Source organism: Apostichopus japonicus, chromosome 21 (genome assembly GCF_037975245.1).
Source record: "Apostichopus japonicus isolate 1M-3 chromosome 21, ASM3797524v1, whole genome shotgun sequence".
Classification (NCBI taxonomy): Eukaryota; Metazoa; Echinodermata; class Holothuroidea; order Aspidochirotida; family Stichopodidae; genus Apostichopus; species Apostichopus japonicus.
Genome location: NC_092581.1, coordinates 4,023,069 through 4,043,963, shown reverse-complemented (window position 1 = coordinate 4,043,963; position 20,895 = coordinate 4,023,069). Strand labels below are relative to the sequence as shown.

The 20,895-nt window shown below is 37.7% G+C and overlaps 1 protein-coding gene and 1 long non-coding RNA gene across 3 annotated transcripts; one reads left to right on the top strand and one right to left on the bottom strand.

The window, feature by feature from the left end:
• Positions 1–530: 530 nt before the first annotated feature.
• On the top strand, positions 531–4,257 carry LOC139962607 (protein D2-like). Of its 2 annotated transcripts, none has more exons than XM_071962744.1 (4): positions 531–689; positions 2,511–2,650; positions 3,388–3,592; positions 4,026–4,257. In XM_071962744.1, the coding sequence occupies exons 2-4, from the start codon at positions 2,534–2,536 to the stop codon at positions 4,247–4,249; spliced, it is 546 nt and encodes a 181-aa protein (XP_071818845.1). In that variant the 5' UTR covers positions 531–689; positions 2,511–2,533; the 3' UTR covers positions 4,250–4,257. The 2 variants fall into 2 exon arrangements, with proteins under 2 accessions (XP_071818845.1, XP_071818846.1); XM_071962745.1 differs by having other exon boundaries at positions 575–683; positions 4,026–4,254.
• Positions 4,159–7,140, bottom strand: LOC139962608 (uncharacterized). Its single transcript, XR_011791279.1, has 2 exons — positions 7,004–7,140; positions 4,159–4,879 (listed from the first exon to the last, which is right to left on the bottom strand). It is a non-coding gene; the product is annotated as an uncharacterized lncRNA (long non-coding RNA).
• Positions 7,141–20,895: the final 13,755 nt, after the last annotated feature.

The following is a 20,895-nucleotide window of genomic DNA, read 5'->3' as shown; positions in this document are numbered from 1 at the left end:
GATGTGTTCCAGGGTGGTACTAATACACTAATCTCCCTATTACGCATGATGATTTCATCCAACTAGTACGTAAATGTGTTTGCGTGCTTAGGGCAGCAGACGACACCCGTTACCTAGCAATAACCGTGCCTGTAGCCTAATGTGATAGCTATATTCCCGTCGAGCAGCATTAGGCTCTGTTCCATGGAGAATTCCGTAGTTGCACTGAACTAAACATTTCCCCACATTTCCCATTTCTACATTCACTTATAGCGTGTAGTAATAACGTTAGGCCATATGAGACAAAGCTTGCCCCTAGAGCTGTATTAATAAGTAAGATTATGTAGAAAGCCTGCCTTCATTCAAGAGAATAAGGTTGAACGTTAGCATATTAACACTATTTCGTAGGCCTGAAGTACCAGTACCTTCTTATGCCGTTAGTTCCCATGTCCGAACCGACCAATCTTTCACGAAGTCACTAACACTGTTCTCGAACTGCTATAGAGAAATATCAGTATAGTACCACCCTGGAACACATCACATGACCCTCCATACATGGTACGCGCGCACCCAATTGACATGAATCCTCCAGATTCATTTACCTCGTTGTATATATTTATGCGGCAAGCAGCAGCTACCACTTGACCAGTGCAACAGGATCCAATCGTCTCACAACCCACTACAAGCCTTCACTTTTGTCTTTGGTAACCGTAAGTTAAGATTTAACATTTTCTGAAACATCAAAACATGGAAACTTGTGACAATCAAGTGTGCCATCAAATTTACTACTGTTTGTAAACATTTTAGCGTACAAGCAATTAGGCATTTCGAGTGTAATACACCAGTGTCACTATCTGTAGGCCAGGCTTACCGTTTTACGACTGCTAGTAGCCATAGCCTAGTTATGTATGGAACGCGAAAAGGGAAAACTTATTTGGTTGTCTAAACTAAGTTTGTTGTTGTCTAAACTAAAATTGTTGCTGCTGTTTTACCTTGCTGTTGCTCAAACTCACGTTTTATTTTCTTAACTTACGTCGTTGTATAAACTTACGTTGTTGCCATCGGCGCTGTTCAACAATTGTTCAACCAAGTGCTGCAAAAGAATAGCTCCTCTCAAACAAAATTCAACTTGCGCTGCACATGCTTACTAATCCGCACGTCGTTAATTAGGATATATGTGGGTAGTCTAGACTGTTTTTTCAATTGTTGAGTCTAGTATTAGCAGTAGTAAGAGTACCAATATGGCTCTAGGTGTAACCTGGGACTTGTTGTGGAGCTCCCTGGTGTAACAGTAGTAGGCCTAGTACTAGTAGTGGTAGCAGCCTACATATAATGCTTTCCCCTGCACTGTGATGTTTGTTGAATTTTGTGCGAAACGCCTATTTTTTTTACATTAAATGGTTGAGCAGTTGTTGAAAAGTGCCGATGACAACAACGTAAGTAATAAGTTTGCCCTTTTGCATTCCATAGTTATGGGCCTCATACACAGTTAGTAATGTAACAGTGGAAGCTGTAGCAATTTATAAGTTATAATGAGACAAGTATAATATGAAATATTATTATATCGGCCTTCTGTATGTTCAGTATGGCGGGCTATGATAGCAATTACCATGTATTGGTCAAAATGCTGCAACTATAAGCCTAGCCTATGTTGTTTAATATGTAAATTCTCACAGCACCAAATGCAAAAGTATTTCTTTAAATGAACCTCAAGGAACTTCTCTCCAGTGCTGCTGTGAAAGTTTTATCCTAGCTGCTTAAAGGTATTGAAGACTTGCCCCAAACCGCATGCCGCGCTCTGATAAAGTTAACTTTCGGTTGCTTGCAAGTGAAATTTTCTGCTTGTCGCTACAAAATGCAGACAGTAATGAACGTGATACCTTGTTGTCTTTAGCTGGACCTGAGATGTCCATTGTTGTATCGATTGTACACCGTGCTGTCGGTATTGACTTCAGCTGTATGTACTGACTGTACACTAGTGTCTAATAACCGAAGGTAGCAAGCTGTGTGCGTATTTTCTGGGATCAATGGTGGTGTCTAACACTTCTGTTACACCTCATTCGAAACTAGGTCAGAATACCGGCATAAGATGCTTCTTTTTGCGCGAGTCTTCACACCCTTTAATTACAACATCTTTCCATTGAAGAGATGCATCCAGATTGAGATGGACTGAAGTGATTCGATTGAGTCAAATTGATCAAACTTTAATTGTGAAACTTACAGTACAAGTTAAACAAAAATAAAAAGTACATTTGAAGTTGATTTTCTTTTATATTTTCAAATTTGAGCTGTTTCGATAGGGCTGTCAGGCTTAAAATTATGATTGAAAACATGGCAACTACATTGACTAATGTCCATACAGAACTCTGGGAATATATAAACATAGAATATATGCTAAATAATATTAATTAACACGTGAAATTCACCTTCATTAACTATTATGTTTTGTTTTTTATGTGTTTCATTATTATTTAACACATTTGAGCAGTACTTGATATCCGTACAATCACTGTATATTTTCTTCATATCAGTTCAACGCAGTTGACTTAAAACAATGGAACAGCATGGAGTGGTGCCCGATGTTTTAAGTGCAGTTCCCCCGGGAGTTGCTGAAGTTAAGTGGCCCAGTGGTGCAAAGGCAGAGCTAGGCAATGTAACCACACCTACATTGGTAAGTGACAGACTTGCAGTTGTCTAGTCTGAACTCAAATGTATGTATTGTAGATCCTCCTGCAAGCAGGAACTCGCAAAGAAGCCTCATTGGCTTATCAAAGCTGCAAGCTGACCGACGTCAGTCTCTCACATTCATATTTAACGTCCATGATAATGAATTGTCAATTGTCAACAACTCTGTAACTGGACGACATACATTAATCTTGGAGTGACTCGAACTGGGGACCTTATGATTGAAAGGCACCGGCATTAACCACTGAGCTGCAGTAATACTCCGTGCTTTTTTTGGCATTATTTGCAAATGCATTATTTCTTACCCAAACTCAAGGAAGCAACTTTCATACTCTGACAGATAAATGGTTTACTGTAGGTTTCTCCTTCCACATATCCTTGATTAGTGGCTCAGAACAAGAGTAAGTCTGAATCTCAAAATTAATAAAGTATATTTGAAACTCATTTAAAATTTGTAAATTATTACTATCTGATGTTGATGACGTTTACATTTAATTCAACTCAAACCGTATAATTGAATACATGTCCCTGTTACAGAGTAGACAGAACCAAGTTGGTAGAGCTTTGCATTAAATAAAAAAAACAGGAGCAATTGGTAATGGTGTACATATTTTTCTGCAAGCTAAAAATAAGGCTAAATGGCATTTAGGGAAGATAACATATTAATATATTGTATGTTTTCCATTCCTTCAAGAAATATGATTTTTCTATTCACTTTGAAAGATGAAAGATGTTCCAGACATTAAGTGGGCTGCTGAGAGTGGAGCTCTCTATACGGTTATATTGACTGACCCCGATGCTCCTAGCCGTAAGGATCCAAAATACAGGGAGTGGCACCATTGGTTGGTTGTGGATATTCCAGGAGGAGACGTCAGTAAGGGAAAGACCCAATCAGCATACATTGGAGCTGGACCTCCTCAAGGAACAGGTGCGTTCCTTCATCTGCCTCCTCCTCCTCCTCGTCCCCCACCCTCCCCTACCCTCCCCTCCCCCACCCCGCCCTACTCGATTCAGAGAAAACAACACAATTATGTTGTGATTACTTTAGGTGTGATATTACAACCATTTTGTACCGCCTGATGTATGTACTACATACACACCTGGCATATTTGAAACCATTTTGTGTGGACACATGCAGGTGTACATATGGTGTTCACACCTATTGAAATGAAAACCTTTGTGTTTTAGGCTGATATCAATATACACAGAGTGACCTCAAAATTCAGGTTATTTACTAGCCAGTGGGTTTGAAAATTATTTGCTTGCCCTGGTACCTTACAGAGTATATGTTCAAAACTTTAAACATGACAGTCATGTTGTCATAGTCATTCACGAATAATATCACTTCTCTTTCTTTCTAGGTCTGCATCGATACGTCTTTATCGTTTACAAGCAGCCAGGTCCACTAAACATTCAGGAGCCACCAAAACCCAAAACCACTGAAAATCGTGCTTCGTGGAAAGCCTCAAAATTTGCAGAAGATCATAAGCTGGGTTCTCCTGTCGCTGCTAATTTTGTACAGGCCGAGTGGGATGATTACGTGCCCAAACTTTATGCTGAAATGAACAAAATAGGTTCAAACTAATATTGGACTGCATGTAAATTTAACATAAATAGCTTTTCTGTCAAAAAATCATTGATAGAAAGTTAAGAATATGCATTACAGGATTGATAATTTACAAAAATTAGGTGGTCTCTTTTATTGAGCAGCATGAAATTAACAATTTTTTTTTAAGGTTCCTGTTAAACTATGAACCATATTTTAATTCAATTCATGAAATGAATGCTTGGCATTTTATCAAAGATGTTTTTTTTTTCCAGTTGGCAATAAATTAATGGCACATTTAAAGTATCTGTGCTGCAATGTTTTTGATAAAGGATACTTTAGATGAAAAGCTTACTTTCTTAAGAGGTTCCTACTTTTTTATGCCGGATTATGGAAAATCAACCTTTTATTGGTTCGTAAATCGTATGAAAATAAATTAACCACTGATTTGGAAGTTAAACCATGTTACTTTCTATCGTAACTTCTTTTATTCTGTTCTTTGATAAATCAAATCATACCAGTCTTTCAATTGCCCCGGACATCATTGGAACAACCATCCTCATGGTGCAACCATCCTAGTGGTGGTACAACCATTCCTGTAGTGGTACAACCATCCCAGTTGGGCAACCCAGCTAGTGGTGGTACAACCATCTCGGTGGTCCAACTATCCTAGTGGTGGTAATAATAAATAGTAAATTAATAGTAACTTTATATTCTTTGGGCTGTTCCTGCAAAAGGTGGATACATATACTGTAGTGCCTTACGGTTACATATGGTGTTAGCCCAGGGTCAAAACAGTAATTTTCTGCAATCTGAATACATCATAAAGGGTGACCTAAGGCAGACATATGGTGTTAATCCAGGGTCCCCTTCCAAAACAATTCTGGATTTGCCTCAGATAATCTATTCATTTCATTCAGCTTCTTGGTGATGAGAGATCAGGAAGGTCAACAGTACTTTTTGCATTCTGAATACATTAAAGGCATTAAAGACTCGCCCCAAACCGTGTACGGCCATCTGAAAAAGTTAACTTTCTTTTTCTTGCAAGTGTTCGTGTCGCTACAAAATGCAGACAGAAATGAAACGTGATACCTTCTTATCTTTAGCTGGACCTGAGATGTCCATCCCTGTATCGTTTGTACACAGTGCTGTGGGTATTGACCGCAGCTGTATGTACTGACTGTACACTAGTGTCTAATTACCGATGGTTGCAAGCTGTGTGTGTATTTTCTGGGGATCGATGGTGGTGTTTAACACTTCTGTTACACCTCATTCGAAACTAGGTCAGATTACCGGCATGAGACGTTTCTTTTTGCAAGAGTCTTCATATACCCTTTAAAAAGGGTTACTAAAGGCAGACATTTTGACTTGACATGACCTACATTTCAAGAACAAAGTAAATTCAAGCCAACGGAAAGATATATATATTACTTTGGCAGCTCAAAACCATCCGACGTTTTAGCAATTAAGTTTAAACCAGACAATTTTGTTGTCCATTGCATATATGGTATTATTTTGCAAAGTAGAAGCCAGTGCAATAATGCAGCTTTAAGTCTGATCGAAACCTCACAGGATTTTATCTATTATTTACCTTCATCAAGTATGCCATTTAATGTTGTTATACCTGCTATGTTTTTCTTGAAGGTAGTCTGTATAGGACCCAAATTATTGCACTCCTAAATTGCTAGAAGTTTTCAAAAATTCTTTTCTTGGAGGTCTTTACTCTCCAAATTATTCTCAGACAATTTAAAGAAAAACACAAGGTGACTGAATGTCTCAGTGAGGAAAATTTCCTCAAAGGTTGTGATAAAAACAGTTTAAGAGTTTTGACCAGAGGTGACCATATTTGAATATCTAGCATACTTGCTGCCAATACAGCATACCTTTAACTTAAGATTTATTGCATTGTCTTAAAGCTCTAGCAACATCTAGTACAGTACTTGACAGTGTGTACTACCTGATCTATTAAGGATGGTATAAAATATTAATCTAATTCCTTGTCACAAAGTTTTCCAGCTCCCCTAATGGCCCAGGGCCATAGCCTCCTGATCCCTCTTCTCGTCAGGCCCAGAACGAACATAAACGCTTTTAATATTATTGAGTGGCTAAGGGCTCAAGGGTTGTGAATTAAAATTAGCTTCTAATGTTGGAAAACATTTTTGGTATGAATGGATAGAGAATTTTGAGGTCAATAACAAACAGCAAAAATGTGGTAAAATATGAAATAACATAAATGTTGACAAAGTTTTCTCAATAAATCAGCCGAATTATTCATTTAAGTAGAAATAAATATCATTAATGCGAGGGACCAGACATTTGGGGAGGGGGATTGCCCTACTGGGTCCAAACTGTAGGCTGGGGGATATGAAGCCCAGTTTGTAAGGGTAAAAAGGCCCACGTGACAAAGGAAGTCTAGTGACATCGACTCTACGCGCTAAGTTCAAATGCTATAGCCAACAAACATTGCGCAATACACGGTGCTGTGGATTGTAGCCACAATCCGACTTCAAATTTATAAACAAGACCTCGACAAGGGTCCCCTTAAATTCCTTTAAATACCATTTGAACGTTTCAACCATCGGAGGGTGAAGACGTAGAAAAAAATCACCAGAATATGAGCTCAGACCTTGGTAATGAAATAGGCCGTGCAGCGAGACTGTAGGAAGAGGCGAATAATTTGGATCTAGGCTAGGCCTAAGTCAGGCCTAGGCTTACACTGCTACAGTAGGCCAGTCTAATGATAGACTAGTATAGAAGTAGTTAATTATGTTAATTGTTATCGTTTACACTTACTTTACATGTGACCAAAACATTCATTTTGGTAAGATAGATAGGCCAGGTATATCTATTGTTATACTGAAAAACCTTGGCCTACTGTAGCCTTGGGCATGTGCTTACGTTTTACTAACCAGTGGTATACTAGTAGTTATGTTACTGTTAGTAAGATGGTACAGGGCTACAGTAACTTTGTGCATCGTAGTCATAAGCGAGCACATGTAATGAAGATGTTCTGATTATTTGCTGTTATCCTGTAAGTATATTAGGTCATTTTCAGCCCTGTTGTATGTGTAACCTCTAGGCCTACCTTTACCGAAATCCCAGATCTGGTTTAATCTGGCGCCATATCATATGGCCTGATATAACTTGATATACAGTTATATGCAGATAAAGTTTTATCTAGCCATATCAAGCCATATATAACTGGATATGTAGTCAATCCAGATAAAATATTATTAGGCCTCGATATGGATGCCATAAATTTTTACCAGATAAAATTTTATATGGGTCATATTAAACCTTAATTTATATCAAGTTATATCTGACCCAATTTTCTATTTGGCCAGAAATAAATTTTAGATCTGAAGCAGATCTGGCCCAGATTGATATTCCAGATCTGCATTCTTATATCTGGCCCAGATAAACCCCCTCCACACCTCCATGTTTTTATTTCTCCAATGCACCAATTTGCCATAGTAAACGTCCATCAGAGGTGTCCCTCTCTAAATGTACAGATGGAGTAATTGTGACTGGCGCCATCACTAAATTCCTTTCATTTCCTAACAGATTGCTGCATGTCTTTGTTTCTATAATGCCAAGGTATAGACTACTTGATTTATAATTAATTCTGATGAAATCATCCGTATAGAGAGTTACTTTCGGTGCTAAACTAAAAAACAAAACGAGAATAAAGAAGAATATTCAAAGGGAATTCAGACTTTTTAATGAACGTTAATAGAATCAAATTATATTGGCATTGGTTTCTAACGTCTTAAAGTCATTACTCTCGAAGGACTACCAATTTACTCATGTTAATGTATAAAGGCCGTTACGGAAAGCTTGCAAACGGAATGAAAACGTGACAAAAAAGAAAAGGGGAAAAAAGAAAACGAGAAATTCACTAAGAAAGTGTCGAAATGGAACGATCGGGGGCCCCTCGGAATTGATTAGATTGTTTTTTTTTTGTGTTAAAACAAAGATACAGGTCATCCGTCTTAAGTTGCACTTGTAAACCCGTACAGCTAATATCGGTGGCCTTTTCTTATATCCCAAAGGATCAAAGGGGGGGGGGGGGAAAGAAGGCACAGGCAAAGTTAATAACATCGTAGGGTGAAGAACTGTCTACGTGTTAAACCGGAAGGCACTTCATGGATCTACTACGTCAGCAAGTAAGTTTTTATTTTAAGATTTAACGTCTTCTAAAAACGAGTCAATTACTTTGTCGTCGAAGTTGTCGTGAGGGCAGTGGCCAACTGATTCCTTCCTTCGCTCTCGTTTTATATAATTGTATGTTTTTTTTTTTTATCTTAACCTTAAGTTCTCGACAGGGCTGCCCTTAATACATACTCTCTTCTCTCCGTTTTTTTTCCCTTCTTTTTTTCTTCGAGTGCAGAAGTCTTTAATTTATGCCAGATTCACGCTTCTTATTGAAAGAGACTATTTGCAACGGGAGAACTCGTCTCTTTTTTTTATCGGTTGATCTCTGCCATGCATGATGCTAAAAGCAAGGGCATTGACTGAGGGTTTGGTGCTTGAAATATACATACAACATATAGGCTGTCTCTTGGAACAGATGAATATGTTGAGAGCAAAGACGACTCGAAGACTCGACGATTCGTTTAATAAAATGTGTAACTATCACCTTACACGTATTCTGTCATGTTAGTTAGATGCAAAGGCGTTGAAACCCGTATCGGTTCGACATATCATAGCCTATACTCACATACATGTTAAATCGAAAAATAAGTCATGGTAATTTGTTGTCTTGACGAGTAAAAATACTGCTAAAGAGTAAAGACAGAATGCATGAACGAATGGCTAAGCGAGCGAACGCGCAAATCAAGTCATTGACGAAAGAATGAATGGATGAATGGCAGATGGATGAATGCATGGATGTATGAATGAACGAATGGATAGGCGAGCGAACGCGCAAATCAGGTCATTGATGAATGAATGAATGGATGGATGAATGGCCGATTAATTCATTCGTAAATGAACAAAATAGCGATAAATGGATAGATGAATATATGAAAGAATGAATGATTGAATGGATGGATGGGTAGAGGAATATGTGGATGAATGCATAAATATATGAAAAAATGAATGAATTATTAAATGGATGAATATATGAAAGAATGAATGTATTATTAAATGGATGGATGGATATATGAATGAATATATGAAAGAATGGATGAATATATGAAAGAATGAATGAATTATTAGATGAGTAATTGCATGTGAATGGATACGTGAACATATGGAAGAATGAATGAATTATTAGATGAATATATGAATAATGCATGGTGGATAGGTGAATATATGGAAAGTAGTATGAATTATTAGATGAATATATGAATAATGCATGGTGGATAGGTGAAGATATGGAAGAATGAATGAATTATTAGAGGAATATATGAATAATGCACGGATGGATAGGTGAATAATGGAAGAATGAATGAATTATTACATGAATATATGAATAATTGCATGGATGGATAGGTGAATATATGGAAGAATGAATGAATTATTAAATGAATGGATCGATTGGTTTGATATACACACAACATGTTTGGTAGAAAGGGAGGGGGGGGGGAAAGATTTTTATTTCTTTATGTAACCTTCCCGTGAATCTTAAAATGTATGAAAAGTTAGATGCATGATATTTACTTAATTAAACGAACTTACTGAAGTGAAAACAAAAATGAAGATGAAATTGAGATAGTGACATCAAATCATGGATATGACTTTTGGCCGTGCATAAATACATACATTTTTACTTTTAAGCCCTATTATTCATCTTAGAGCGAATGCAGAAGCAAGTATACAAGTGAATAGCGCATTTAAACAGGTATGGGGGCGGGAGGGAGGGAGGGGGATTTGTAAAGGTAATGAAGACTCGTCAGTGGCGTAGGAAGGTACTTTCGAGTGGGGGGCTGAAGACTGATGGCCGGCCTGGGGGAGGGGTCTGTCCCCCTTTCCTTTGGAATTTTTTTGCATTTCCAGGTAGCCTCAGATGCAATTTGGTGCAATATAGCACACTTCAACACCCACTCCATTTTGTATTTTCACCAGGCCTTAGATGCAATTTGGTGCTCCAAATGAGATTTTTTTTCTCATTTGGAAATGAAAAAGAGGTTTTCTGACTTGCGAAACGGGGGGGGGGGGGGGGGCGGAATGATGCTTCCGCCCCTCCACATTTTTCAATGGGGGGGGGGGCTGGCGCCCCCAGCCCCCCCGTTCCTACGCCCTTGAGACTCGTAATAAATCAACAATAACTTGTTGTATAACGACAGCCAGGCAATGACTGAAAGCCTTCAATGTGTTCATACGCAGATTATAGAGGGATAATGAAAGACACGCGATTGACCTGTGTCACATTATACTGTTTGAGGGCTCTTTAACCTCATAAAAATTTTTAAAAAAAAAACCTTACCGGTTGTCAGGCCTTCTTGGTAAAATACGATTTGGAAAATCTTGTAACTAAAGAATCAATATTTTTTAATCACGTGCTCACGTTAAGACCTTTTTTCCAGTTTATTTATTAATTAATTAATTAATTAATTATAGTTTCCTCATGATTAATGATGTTGGTTTGAATATTACCTTATATAGCACTACGTGTTTGTACCAGTAGATATTGTAAGCAGGTATGATGTTGAATTCAACACAAAACATTTGCTATATATGTCGTAAATACTATCTTAGACACAGTGATATTCAAGTGTTGAGTATGAACTAACACAAAATCACAAGTTGAGCATAATATTATACAATTGTTTATTATTACAAAAAGAAAGAATAAATCCCGTTTCCAATTTACAAAATGCAACTGTCACGTAAAGAAATACATGAGTTGGAATTGTTACTACATTAATTTTTTTGTAAAGTCACATTCAAAATATCACTTCGGGGAAATGCAGTTAAACTCCTAGATTATGTTTGCTGGCTTATCATCTAACACGCAATGTATGACTAGCATAGAGAGAATGAAAGAAATGTTATCTCGCTTCGTTAGTTTCATAATATACACCACTTAGTAACCATATTACTTTTGACAAGGTGCATATTAACTCCTATATCAACTCATTGCCTAGAACTATAATCTTATAATAGCAACCTTTTTTTCTACAAGGCCTTGTCTAATTTGAAGATAATTACAAGAAATTGAGTGGAACTCGTTAACTTTCATAATCTTGTCTGGTTGGTACAGCTTATTTTAGCTTGCAGTTACTTGCACTTTCTTTCATGGAGCGGTAAACATATCTATCAGCGTTTGTAAATAATATGCATGAAAAAACATGAATGTTTCGTATATATTTGCTTTGGTTTTGTCTCACATAATAATTGGCTACTCCTCGTTGTAACTAAGGGACTTAGGTAGAGTACAAAGTTAAAGGTGCTCAGTATCCATTCACGCCTACATTTAACAGAGGGCGCACTGTCATACCGGTGCTATCAAGTTCCGCGAAAGTTGACAAGTCGCAGTCTCTGACTGCAGATCATAACGGTATCGTGAGCTGATCACGTACATAATCGTATAGACGATTTCATTCGTTTTTATACACTCGGGACTTTGCACATGTATTCGCACTCCTTGATTTGTACTCGCAATACAAGTTTTGCATGTAGACCTATAAAATGTATCATATTTAAATGTGTTTGCATACTTGGAGAAAAGAGGCATAATCTCAGGGTCAATAATTTGTAGGTAGTTTTGCAAAAGCTCACTTATCTGTCGGTTATGTTTTTCCTTTATCTCTTTCGCTTCAAAATACACAAAATACACTAACTCCTAGCAAAATTGAAACCTTTTAAATATTCTTCTTAAGGAAATCCAGTATTTTTTTTTTTAAATATCTTCCTCTGAGGAAATAAAATATGTCATTTAACGATCACAGATGCTTTTCTTGAGATGAATTTTCTTTTCTTTTTTCTGTCTTTTCTTTTTCCATGAGGTGAAAATTTCATTTTGAAGTTGACTTCAGTTTTATGAATATATATATATTCTACAATATCGTAGAGGAAGTGACGTCATGCTTTCAATTGCGCTATAACTGTCTGTTTGTCATCATAATAGAGGATACAATGTACAAAATAGAGGATATTCGCTACTAACTGGAAGAAACAGTTTCATAAACTCCTTTGCGATATAGACTTTCCCAGTCAAATGGATATCAAATCAGTGGCGAACAGGCGCGTAGCCAGGAATTTGCCACGGGAGGGGCGAAACTGTAGATTCGGCATTGAAAACTATCTAAGCGTAGCGCCACCATGGTTGGCGCGAAGCGTACAAGAAAATTTTGGCTTAGAATGCCCCCAGATCGCTGGAAAAGGCACTTCCCAGGCCTTGTAAGTTGCATCTTAGCATTTTCTCTTTTGAAAATACTAGCCATATCATAAAAACATTAAAAAAAAAAAAAAATTATGCTCAAGGGGAGGGGGGCGGCTTCCCCCTTCGCCCCCCCCCCCCCTTGGCTACGCGCCTGGTGGCGAAGCCAGACATTTGCGATTAGGAAGGCAAAGCAAATACTATTTTAGAACAACATTTGGGGGCACAGAAACGGGGTAATTCAAGCCACAGGCGCACAGTGCGAGCCAGAGCACAAGGCAAGGCGTGTAGTCCAGGGGCCTGCCATAGGGGATGGGGTGGTGATGGGGGGGGGTCCCTGAAGCCTTGTGGTCTTTATCTGTCTTTGAATTCCTATGATCTTCGAGTTTGCTGAATTTTGGAGGTTGACAAGTAAGTTATAGTCAGTAGAAATCAAATTGATTTTTTGTTTTGTGACAATTTCATATGAGGTTGGGGGGGGGGTCACCAAACGTTTTTTATTGGGGGGGGGGAGAGGGGTCACCAAACGTTTTTTTTTTGGTGGGGGGAGGGGGCGATGTCCCGGTGAAAACCAATATCAAGAATTATTCAAACAGAAATTTGTGAAAACTTGTAAAGAGCATTTCTCACATCCCTATAGGGCAATCTCGTAATATCATTTTGTGAGCATCTGGTTCCAACGGAAACAAAAAGAAGAAAATAAATTTCTATAACGAACCATATCAAAGGCCGGCGTAAAGAAGCTATTGAGATGAGAAGTCAACAACCAGTGTACAGTAGCATATATCTGTCTGAGTTTTTCTTTTCCGTCCTATGAGTTGGCACCGATATAGCCTTTTAACCATCGGGTATATTTTTATCTTATCATAGCGACTACCAAGCAGTGTTCATAAAAAAAATATTGACAAGTTAAAACTCATTTTGTTTCTTTTATTTTTAAATTATATTATTATGAAACCTTTACAAAGCATCTCTATAGAATTGCTTGGCAGAAACAAGCCAAACACCTTAAGTGCAAATTTTGTCTCTAAATTATCTTCTTTCTTTGTATATTTTTTCCGTGTGTGTTGCTTTGTAAACTAATATTCCCTTTGCTTTATACTTCAATCTGTTCTTTGTATAGAACCTTTCGAGGGCTTTTACCATCATAAGTAATTGTCTCGCGTCAAAATTTTACCTGCGTCACACTTTTTTTTTCTTATTTTTTGCCAACAATAGAGACACCAAGAGATGGTTTTTATTCTCGTTTGTCTCAAAGGCACAATTTTTCCTTTTTTTCTTTTTCTTTCTATATTCAACGTTAAACGATTGACGCTATACTAACGCTAGAAGCAGAATTAACTTGCGACAATCCTTACTTTTATGTTGAATTTTTTTTCTTCTAAATTTTGGTAATTGACAGCTACTTGTCACATAACACAAGAGACTTTGCATTTGAGAATGGGAATGGGTTGAAAAAATTTGACCCACATTTTAGATTTTTTTTTTTTGGCGGAAGATACAGATTGCATCTAAGATATGATTTCTTTTGGGCAACTTTTATCAACTGATCTGTAAAACTAAGAGACTACCGCCTTTAGCAAGGAAACTTTTATTATTTTATATTCTTAATGACTGACTGATTGAGTGATTGATTAATGATGAACTGTGTATAGTGTGGTTAAACCAATGGCTCTTTCAAGATCACAAAAGATGCAATATTTTCCACCACATGTCTCGTATAGCTTGAAATATATAAGTGCAATCGGTAAAATTAAATCGTTTTTCCCCTATTAAATGCACACTCAAGTAATAAGTTGAAGTAACACAGCATTATGAGGAAATTTGCCAATGGTAATACCACTCTGTACTGTCCTCTCGTAGCATGCTTCCAAGCACTCGTACTAGCAGTATAAACAGTTCCTAACCTTTTTGTGCTTAGAAATATGCTATTCATAGTCATACTGCCCATACTGTCAGTGTGGAGTGCTTGGGAAAGCTGGACCTGAAAGAACAGTGTAGAGATTGAATCAAACCCAACCAACCAATCAGAATCTTTATACTGAGAGTAATATCTCTCACGTCCGAAATGCATAAATCCTTAACACGTTTGGCTGACACGTGGGCGTTTAACCTGCTAAAATGAATATTACTGGCGCTGCCTGTCAGAGTATATATGATAATATCAAACTGACTCGGTCATTTATCAACGGAAACGCATTTTGCACCTGAGATCAAAAATATATGAATGTCAAACTATATGAATGGCATGATTTGAAGTTTTTTTAAATGTCATTCCTGCATGGATTTCTAGATTTGAAATTACTGTACCAAGCAGTGGAAGAACTTGTTGTGTTTCAAAGAAAACTAAATGGGAGTAAATGGAATGCAATCTATAGATCACATATAAGTATAGGCCTAAGTGACAATATTCGCCGCATGCACAGTTAAAGTTATCGAAGAAAAATATTGATAACGGTGTCCCTAATAATTATAAAGGAGAAGTATCCCCTCTATTGTCAAAGACTTGACCAAGTCTTCTGATGACTGTTGTATCGAGGTAACGCATAACATGACTATTACCACCTAGTTGGGACAATTTTTGCTATACTGTACTGTCATGTCCTGCTTCAGAGCACTCGTACTGACAGTATGAGCAGTATGAATATCAAGTGTCTATCAGATCAAGGTTAGGAACTGTTTGTACTGTCAATACCAGTGCTTTGAAGCATGATATTGGAGTACAGTTTAGAGAGGTATTAGCATTAGGAAATTGTCCCTTTTGGCCGCACCCAGTTGGGACAATTTTTGCTATACTGTAATGTCATGTCCTGCTTCAGAGTACTCGTACTGACAGTACGAGCAGTATGAATATCATGTTTCTATCAGATCAAGTTTAAGAACTGTTTGTACTGTCAATACCAGAGCTTTGAAGCATGGTATTGGAGTGCAGTTAAGAGTGGTATTAGCATTAGGAAATTGTCCCAACTGGCTGGAAAGAAAATCGAGGCTGAAGAAGAGGACGGAACGTACTTTATACTCTCTTAAGCTTTTATTTGAATCAGCAAACATATATAATGTATATAGGTCGATTCCTTGAGAAGAGAATGTGTACTAGATATATAGCAAATTATCCACTGTAGGCATTAAATATTGATCAGAAAATATATCACTTCGTTAGTTTGGTCAGATTATAACTCGTTTGACAGTTCGTGTTCGCTGTACAATCAGATCTGCAAAATACTATATTAACGTAAACTGTCGTTGATGGACTCAAGTGTCTCAACTTTTCTCATTTTATCAGACTTTCGTGTGAGTTTAAGCTTTCAAAGTGGTTGGTTGTGCTTAAAGTAACCTGGGCGACGCTTGTTGGAAATTGTCTGTATATTAAAGGGATATTCCGGTGGCAGAAAATGTAACATTTATATACGGATGAGCAAAAATATTCCACACTGTTATAGGTGCACAGCCTCGTTTCAACATCTTGTAGTCCCTAACTCAAGATATAGTAGATTGAAATTTGACTTAAAGGGAGTGAAGACTCGGGCACAAAGAAACGTCTGATAACGGTAATCTGACCTAGTTTCGAATGAGGTGTAACATAAGTGTTAGAGACCACCATCGATCCCAGAAAGGCACACGCATAGCTTGCTACCGTCGGTAATTAGACACTAGTGTACAGTCAATACATGCAGCTACGGTCAATACCCACAACACAGTGTACATAGCAGCGATGGACATCTCAGGTCCAGATAAAAGATAATAAGGCAACACGTTTCATTACTGTCTGCATTTTGTAGCGATGGGAAAAAAACTTCACTTGCAAGCAACGGAAAGTTAACTTTCTCAGAGGGCGGCACACGGTTTGGGGCGAGTCGTCAATGCCTTTAATTTTGACTGAGATACCCCTCGAATATTCGCTGAGGTGGTTCACATTCAGTAGATGTTCTGTGACGTCATAACGGGAAATGTTATTTCAAAAACTTTTCTTTTCTATTATAATCGTCTTGTTGCATTATCCTTGTAACCTGATACATTTGGAATGCCTACTCAGTCTGTCAAGGTTATTTGTACGTATAGAATTTAATCAAAAAGCATTTTATTTATTTTTATGAAATATGGCATCATTCACTCTGTTGTTGCCAGATTGCATTCACAAAATACTTCCAAATTTGAAAAAAAAAACATATCTTGCACCGTAAAATATACTATGAGGATGTGGTTTTGACTTATGGTTACAGAAAATTTCTAGCATTTATTTTATCGAGCAATCAATTTTATCCAACGGAATTCCCCTTTAAGGTCAAACAAGCATCTGTGTAGCATTTATAGTATCGCGAAGATATATACGAAATCTTCAAATTTGGTAGTACTTTGTGAATGAACAAGGAGAGAGAGAATTAACCGAAAAGGCCTTTGTAGTTTGTTAGAGGCAGCTAAATAATTTATCTACTAGGGGAGGGGGGAGGGGGGAGGAAGAGAGAACATTTCTACTGAGAAGTTGGGTGCGGTTCTAAACAGTACAAAGAACACCACAAAAACAGCAAGACAAACAAGAATTTAAAAAAATGTATCAAATTGCAAGGATAAATCAAAAAGAAGATTATAATTTGGAAATTTAAAAGCTTTTGAAGAATAACTGCTGCATAGAAGACATCTACTGTGATCCACACCCTGGAGAAAGGACGGGTTTAACCAGTCAAACTATAGGTTACAATCACTCAACATTACCTTCGAGTTAAGTACAAGATATTGAGATAGTGTCTACAACCGAAAGTGGGGCCACGTAGTTTTTCTACAAGATAAGTGGTATATAAGTGCTTCTCCTAACGGAATATCGCTTTAAGTAATGCGTCTTCTGACATGAATAAATAATTTATAAATTAAGGAGCTCTAGTTAACTCAAACATCAAGTTGACGTAGTAAAGATGCCATGAACACCCCTATGCGAAAAAAACGCTCAGTTTGGAAGATATATAGTATCGTTTAAAGTGGACATTAATGGAGTAGAATAAACGACTTGAACAAGTCTAAGAATGACATTACTCAGCCCTATGTTGTTTGAAATGTTAATGTTTAAAGTACCGAAGAGTTGAATAAACCTAACGTACAGTAACATTAACTATCAGTAATGTTTGAATGTTTAATTTTTTTCAGTAGAATATATCACTTGAACTTTCTTTATTCATTACTCTGCTTATACTTTGGTATGATAAAGGCACCGTGGCTTGTATCTGGTGCAGAGAGTATATAAGCCTGTCATGACACGCCTACTAATGGCAATGCTTTCATTGAGAGTATACTGCACGCTATCGTCAGACAAAAACAAAATTAAAGGAACTTTTCACCTCCCAATCATAGCACGATTTCACCACATATCTCAAAAATGCAAACCCAGCAGAGGCGTACCGGTCGGGATAAAATGGTTCTGTCGGGGAACTTTTTTACATTAAACCGGAGAAGAATTAGACCACTGATAAGGGGGTGGGTGTACACCCTCTTTTCAACCTCACACAAATATATTTCATTATCTTATACGTATTTATTGACACTATCTTGATTTTAGAGCTTATTCTCGACCTACTCTGTAGTCTAAATATGCCCGGTTTGACGTGGCACCCCACTCCCCTCCGCCCCCCCCCCCCCCGTAAACGAAATAAATTTTAAATATTCGTATAGATGCCTGGTAAATTACTCAAATTCTACGGACTTTGCACTTTAAAATTTATACCTGTATAATGTCCAATGAGTCTGATACCCCCCCCCCCCTTCTGTCTCCATGCAAAGTGAGTTATTTAGAATTGTGCTTAATTGCTAAGATTATAATTGGATCAATTGATCACCTCTTGAACTTCGTCATTAATTTGGTAGATGTCCAGCATATAGTTTACACGTTCCTTTCCTCTGTTCCTAAGTTGTCAAAATGTCGCCAAAGTGACCGTTTCATATACTGTTGCATGTAACGTTACTGTACATAATATAATAGGCGTCAATTTTTCACTGACATATCTATCCTAGTCTAACGTTTCTATATACTTGTGAACTGAATTTTAATGTCAAACCTTCTCACAGCTGTATAACTTACGATGCTCTCAGTCACTCTTTTCCGGAGATTGTTCAAAACACCGCAGGCAACATTGCCAATAGTAGATAACCGGTTATTTAATAAACTACCGGACACGCAACTCCTTACAGCAAACTCAAGTTTTTGGTGTATTGAAAAAGATAGTGTTGCCTAAATAACACTAGGCCGTTTACTTTCATCCGTGATTGCAAACATTGGATAGATTTAATTTCATTCTCTTCACACCCCAGGTCACGCTCTCAGCACCAATTTCGCAAAATGAATATCATATTTAGCAATCACAGAAGAGGCCAATTACCCTGGATTTGGTGTTAATGACCTTTCCTTTCATCTCTTTTCTCTTGTCTTTGACATTGTATTAATAAATTGAGATGCAACTTTGTTTTATTTTGGCAAGGACAGCAAGCTCTCTGTACTGTTATTACATCTGCGTCAGTTTTGTAGAGAGGTTTGTTGTCATAAAGAACAAAGGTATACGTATAAGGTTCCCAATAACGAATATATTTGAAAATGAAGAAATTTACTAGCTTTGGCATTTTGTGAAAACACGCGGGAAATACAATCTACCGTTTATGGTGTAAGAATATGTGCGTTGTGCTTTAAGTGGAATTACAACGGTACGTAACTAAGACTGGAGCAAATATACAGTTTTCGCTTTTGACGGATACGAAATGGGATGGGGAGGGGTAGGGTGCGATGGATGTTTGCGGCAGGGCACACTCCAGTAAGGGACATTATAATATCTCCACCGTCCCCTCCCAACTCCTCCGCCCCTCAAAAGCTGAAAAAAGGGTAGATAAAACTGATTGGTCACCAGTGGCGGCGCCAAGGGGGGGGGGGGCTTGGGGGGCTTTAGCCCCCCCACTGAAGTAGTCAGCCCCCCCCATTAGCCCCCCCAACTGAAATAGGCAAAAAAAAAAAAAAAACCTCATTGAAACGATATAGCCTACCCAAATTTTGTCAGCCATATTGCAGTGCTACAATGGTCAATGGAAATTTTGATGAATTTTTCACATGATAATAGTCAGTGACTCAGTTGTGGTGCAGGAAGCCTTGTTTTGGTGACTGATAAAAACAATTCAGAATCCAGCATCATCCGCCAGGTGTTGATGAGTTGTTTCTCAGGACAGACTAAAATACAGACTAAAACAGGAGTTGTGTCAGAGAGCGCGATATAATAATTGAGCAAAGGAATTGGATCTTTCACAGCAGGTAATATTTTAGTGATACGAAAACTGTGAATTGGTATCTTCCATTCTAATTTGACTAAAGTTGCTCACAAAAAAAATGCATATTTTTGGAGAAATTTTCAGGTGACAAAAGCCTCGCTAAATGCCACCATTTTGCACGTAGGCCTTTCCAGGATTGGGAAAAATTTCAAAAGGGGAGGGGGCACCCCCTCCCCCGGGACGGCGATCACTCAATCTTGTAAGCCACCCAAAAAATTGGCTCAGCCCCCCCTTAGCCTCCCTAACTAAAAATTCCTGGCGCCGCCACTGTTGGTCACTCGTGCTCTAAATTGCATAAACTTAATTCCTACGGCCATTTACAAGCATGTACAAAAAGCAACACATTATGTTTAAGAGGTCAAAGTTCAGATTCCAAGAAAATATGTTTGATAGAGTTTGGCAGTTTTTAACGTTCTGAAATTTCAGTACAGTTCTATAGAGTGGCATTCAAAATGTTAAATATTTCCAGCGCATTATTTAACACACTGCAGGACCGCACAGCTGATTTCAATCTAAGATTAGATTGATCAATCTGAGACCAATGTTAGTTCCATCGAAGTCTGCCATTTGAATAATTACTTCAAGTGCAGCATGGGATGGTGTCGCGAATCAGGGAGGTGTGAGGTTTAGGGTCAGCAATATGGTTTAGGGGCTGACCCCTAACTCTAACTTAAAATATACACTACCCAGCACGGATTGGTTTAATCAATATGGAGCCCTCGGTGTGAACCCAAAATAGTCAAAAAGAGTTCTTTATATCTTTTTTTTTCAAAACTGAAACATTTTCACAAAATATAAAATGAACTAGATTAGGGAGAAATGTATTCATTAACTATAATACATCATGAAGCGATCTTTCAAGCCAGCTATTTTTTTTCAGAATGAACTTGATCACTTCTTCATATTTAGTAGAATATTCTCATATTAAATTAATATACCACAAACGCCGCTTTAACGCGAATCTCATTTTGTCATTATTACAAAAGGCATTTTCATATATAGACGTGTTGTAATATATAAAAACCAAACCAATTCGTTGAAAAAGAAAAAGGAAAATAGGTCAAAC

What these genes read in the sequence shown, in the direction of transcription:
- LOC139962607 (XM_071962744.1), top strand. Translation starts at nt 2,534, where the DNA reads ATGGAACAGCATGGAGTGGTGCCCGATGTTTTAAGTGCAGTTCCCCCG. An exon ending in ATGTAACCACACCTACATTG is followed by an intron (nt 2,651 to 3,387) that starts GTAAGTGACAGA and finishes TCACTTTGAAAG; the next exon opens with ATGAAAGATGTTCCAGACAT. An exon ending in TGGACCTCCTCAAGGAACAG is followed by an intron (nt 3,593 to 4,025) that starts GTGCGTTCCTTC and finishes CTTTCTTTCTAG; the next exon opens with GTCTGCATCGATACGTCTTT.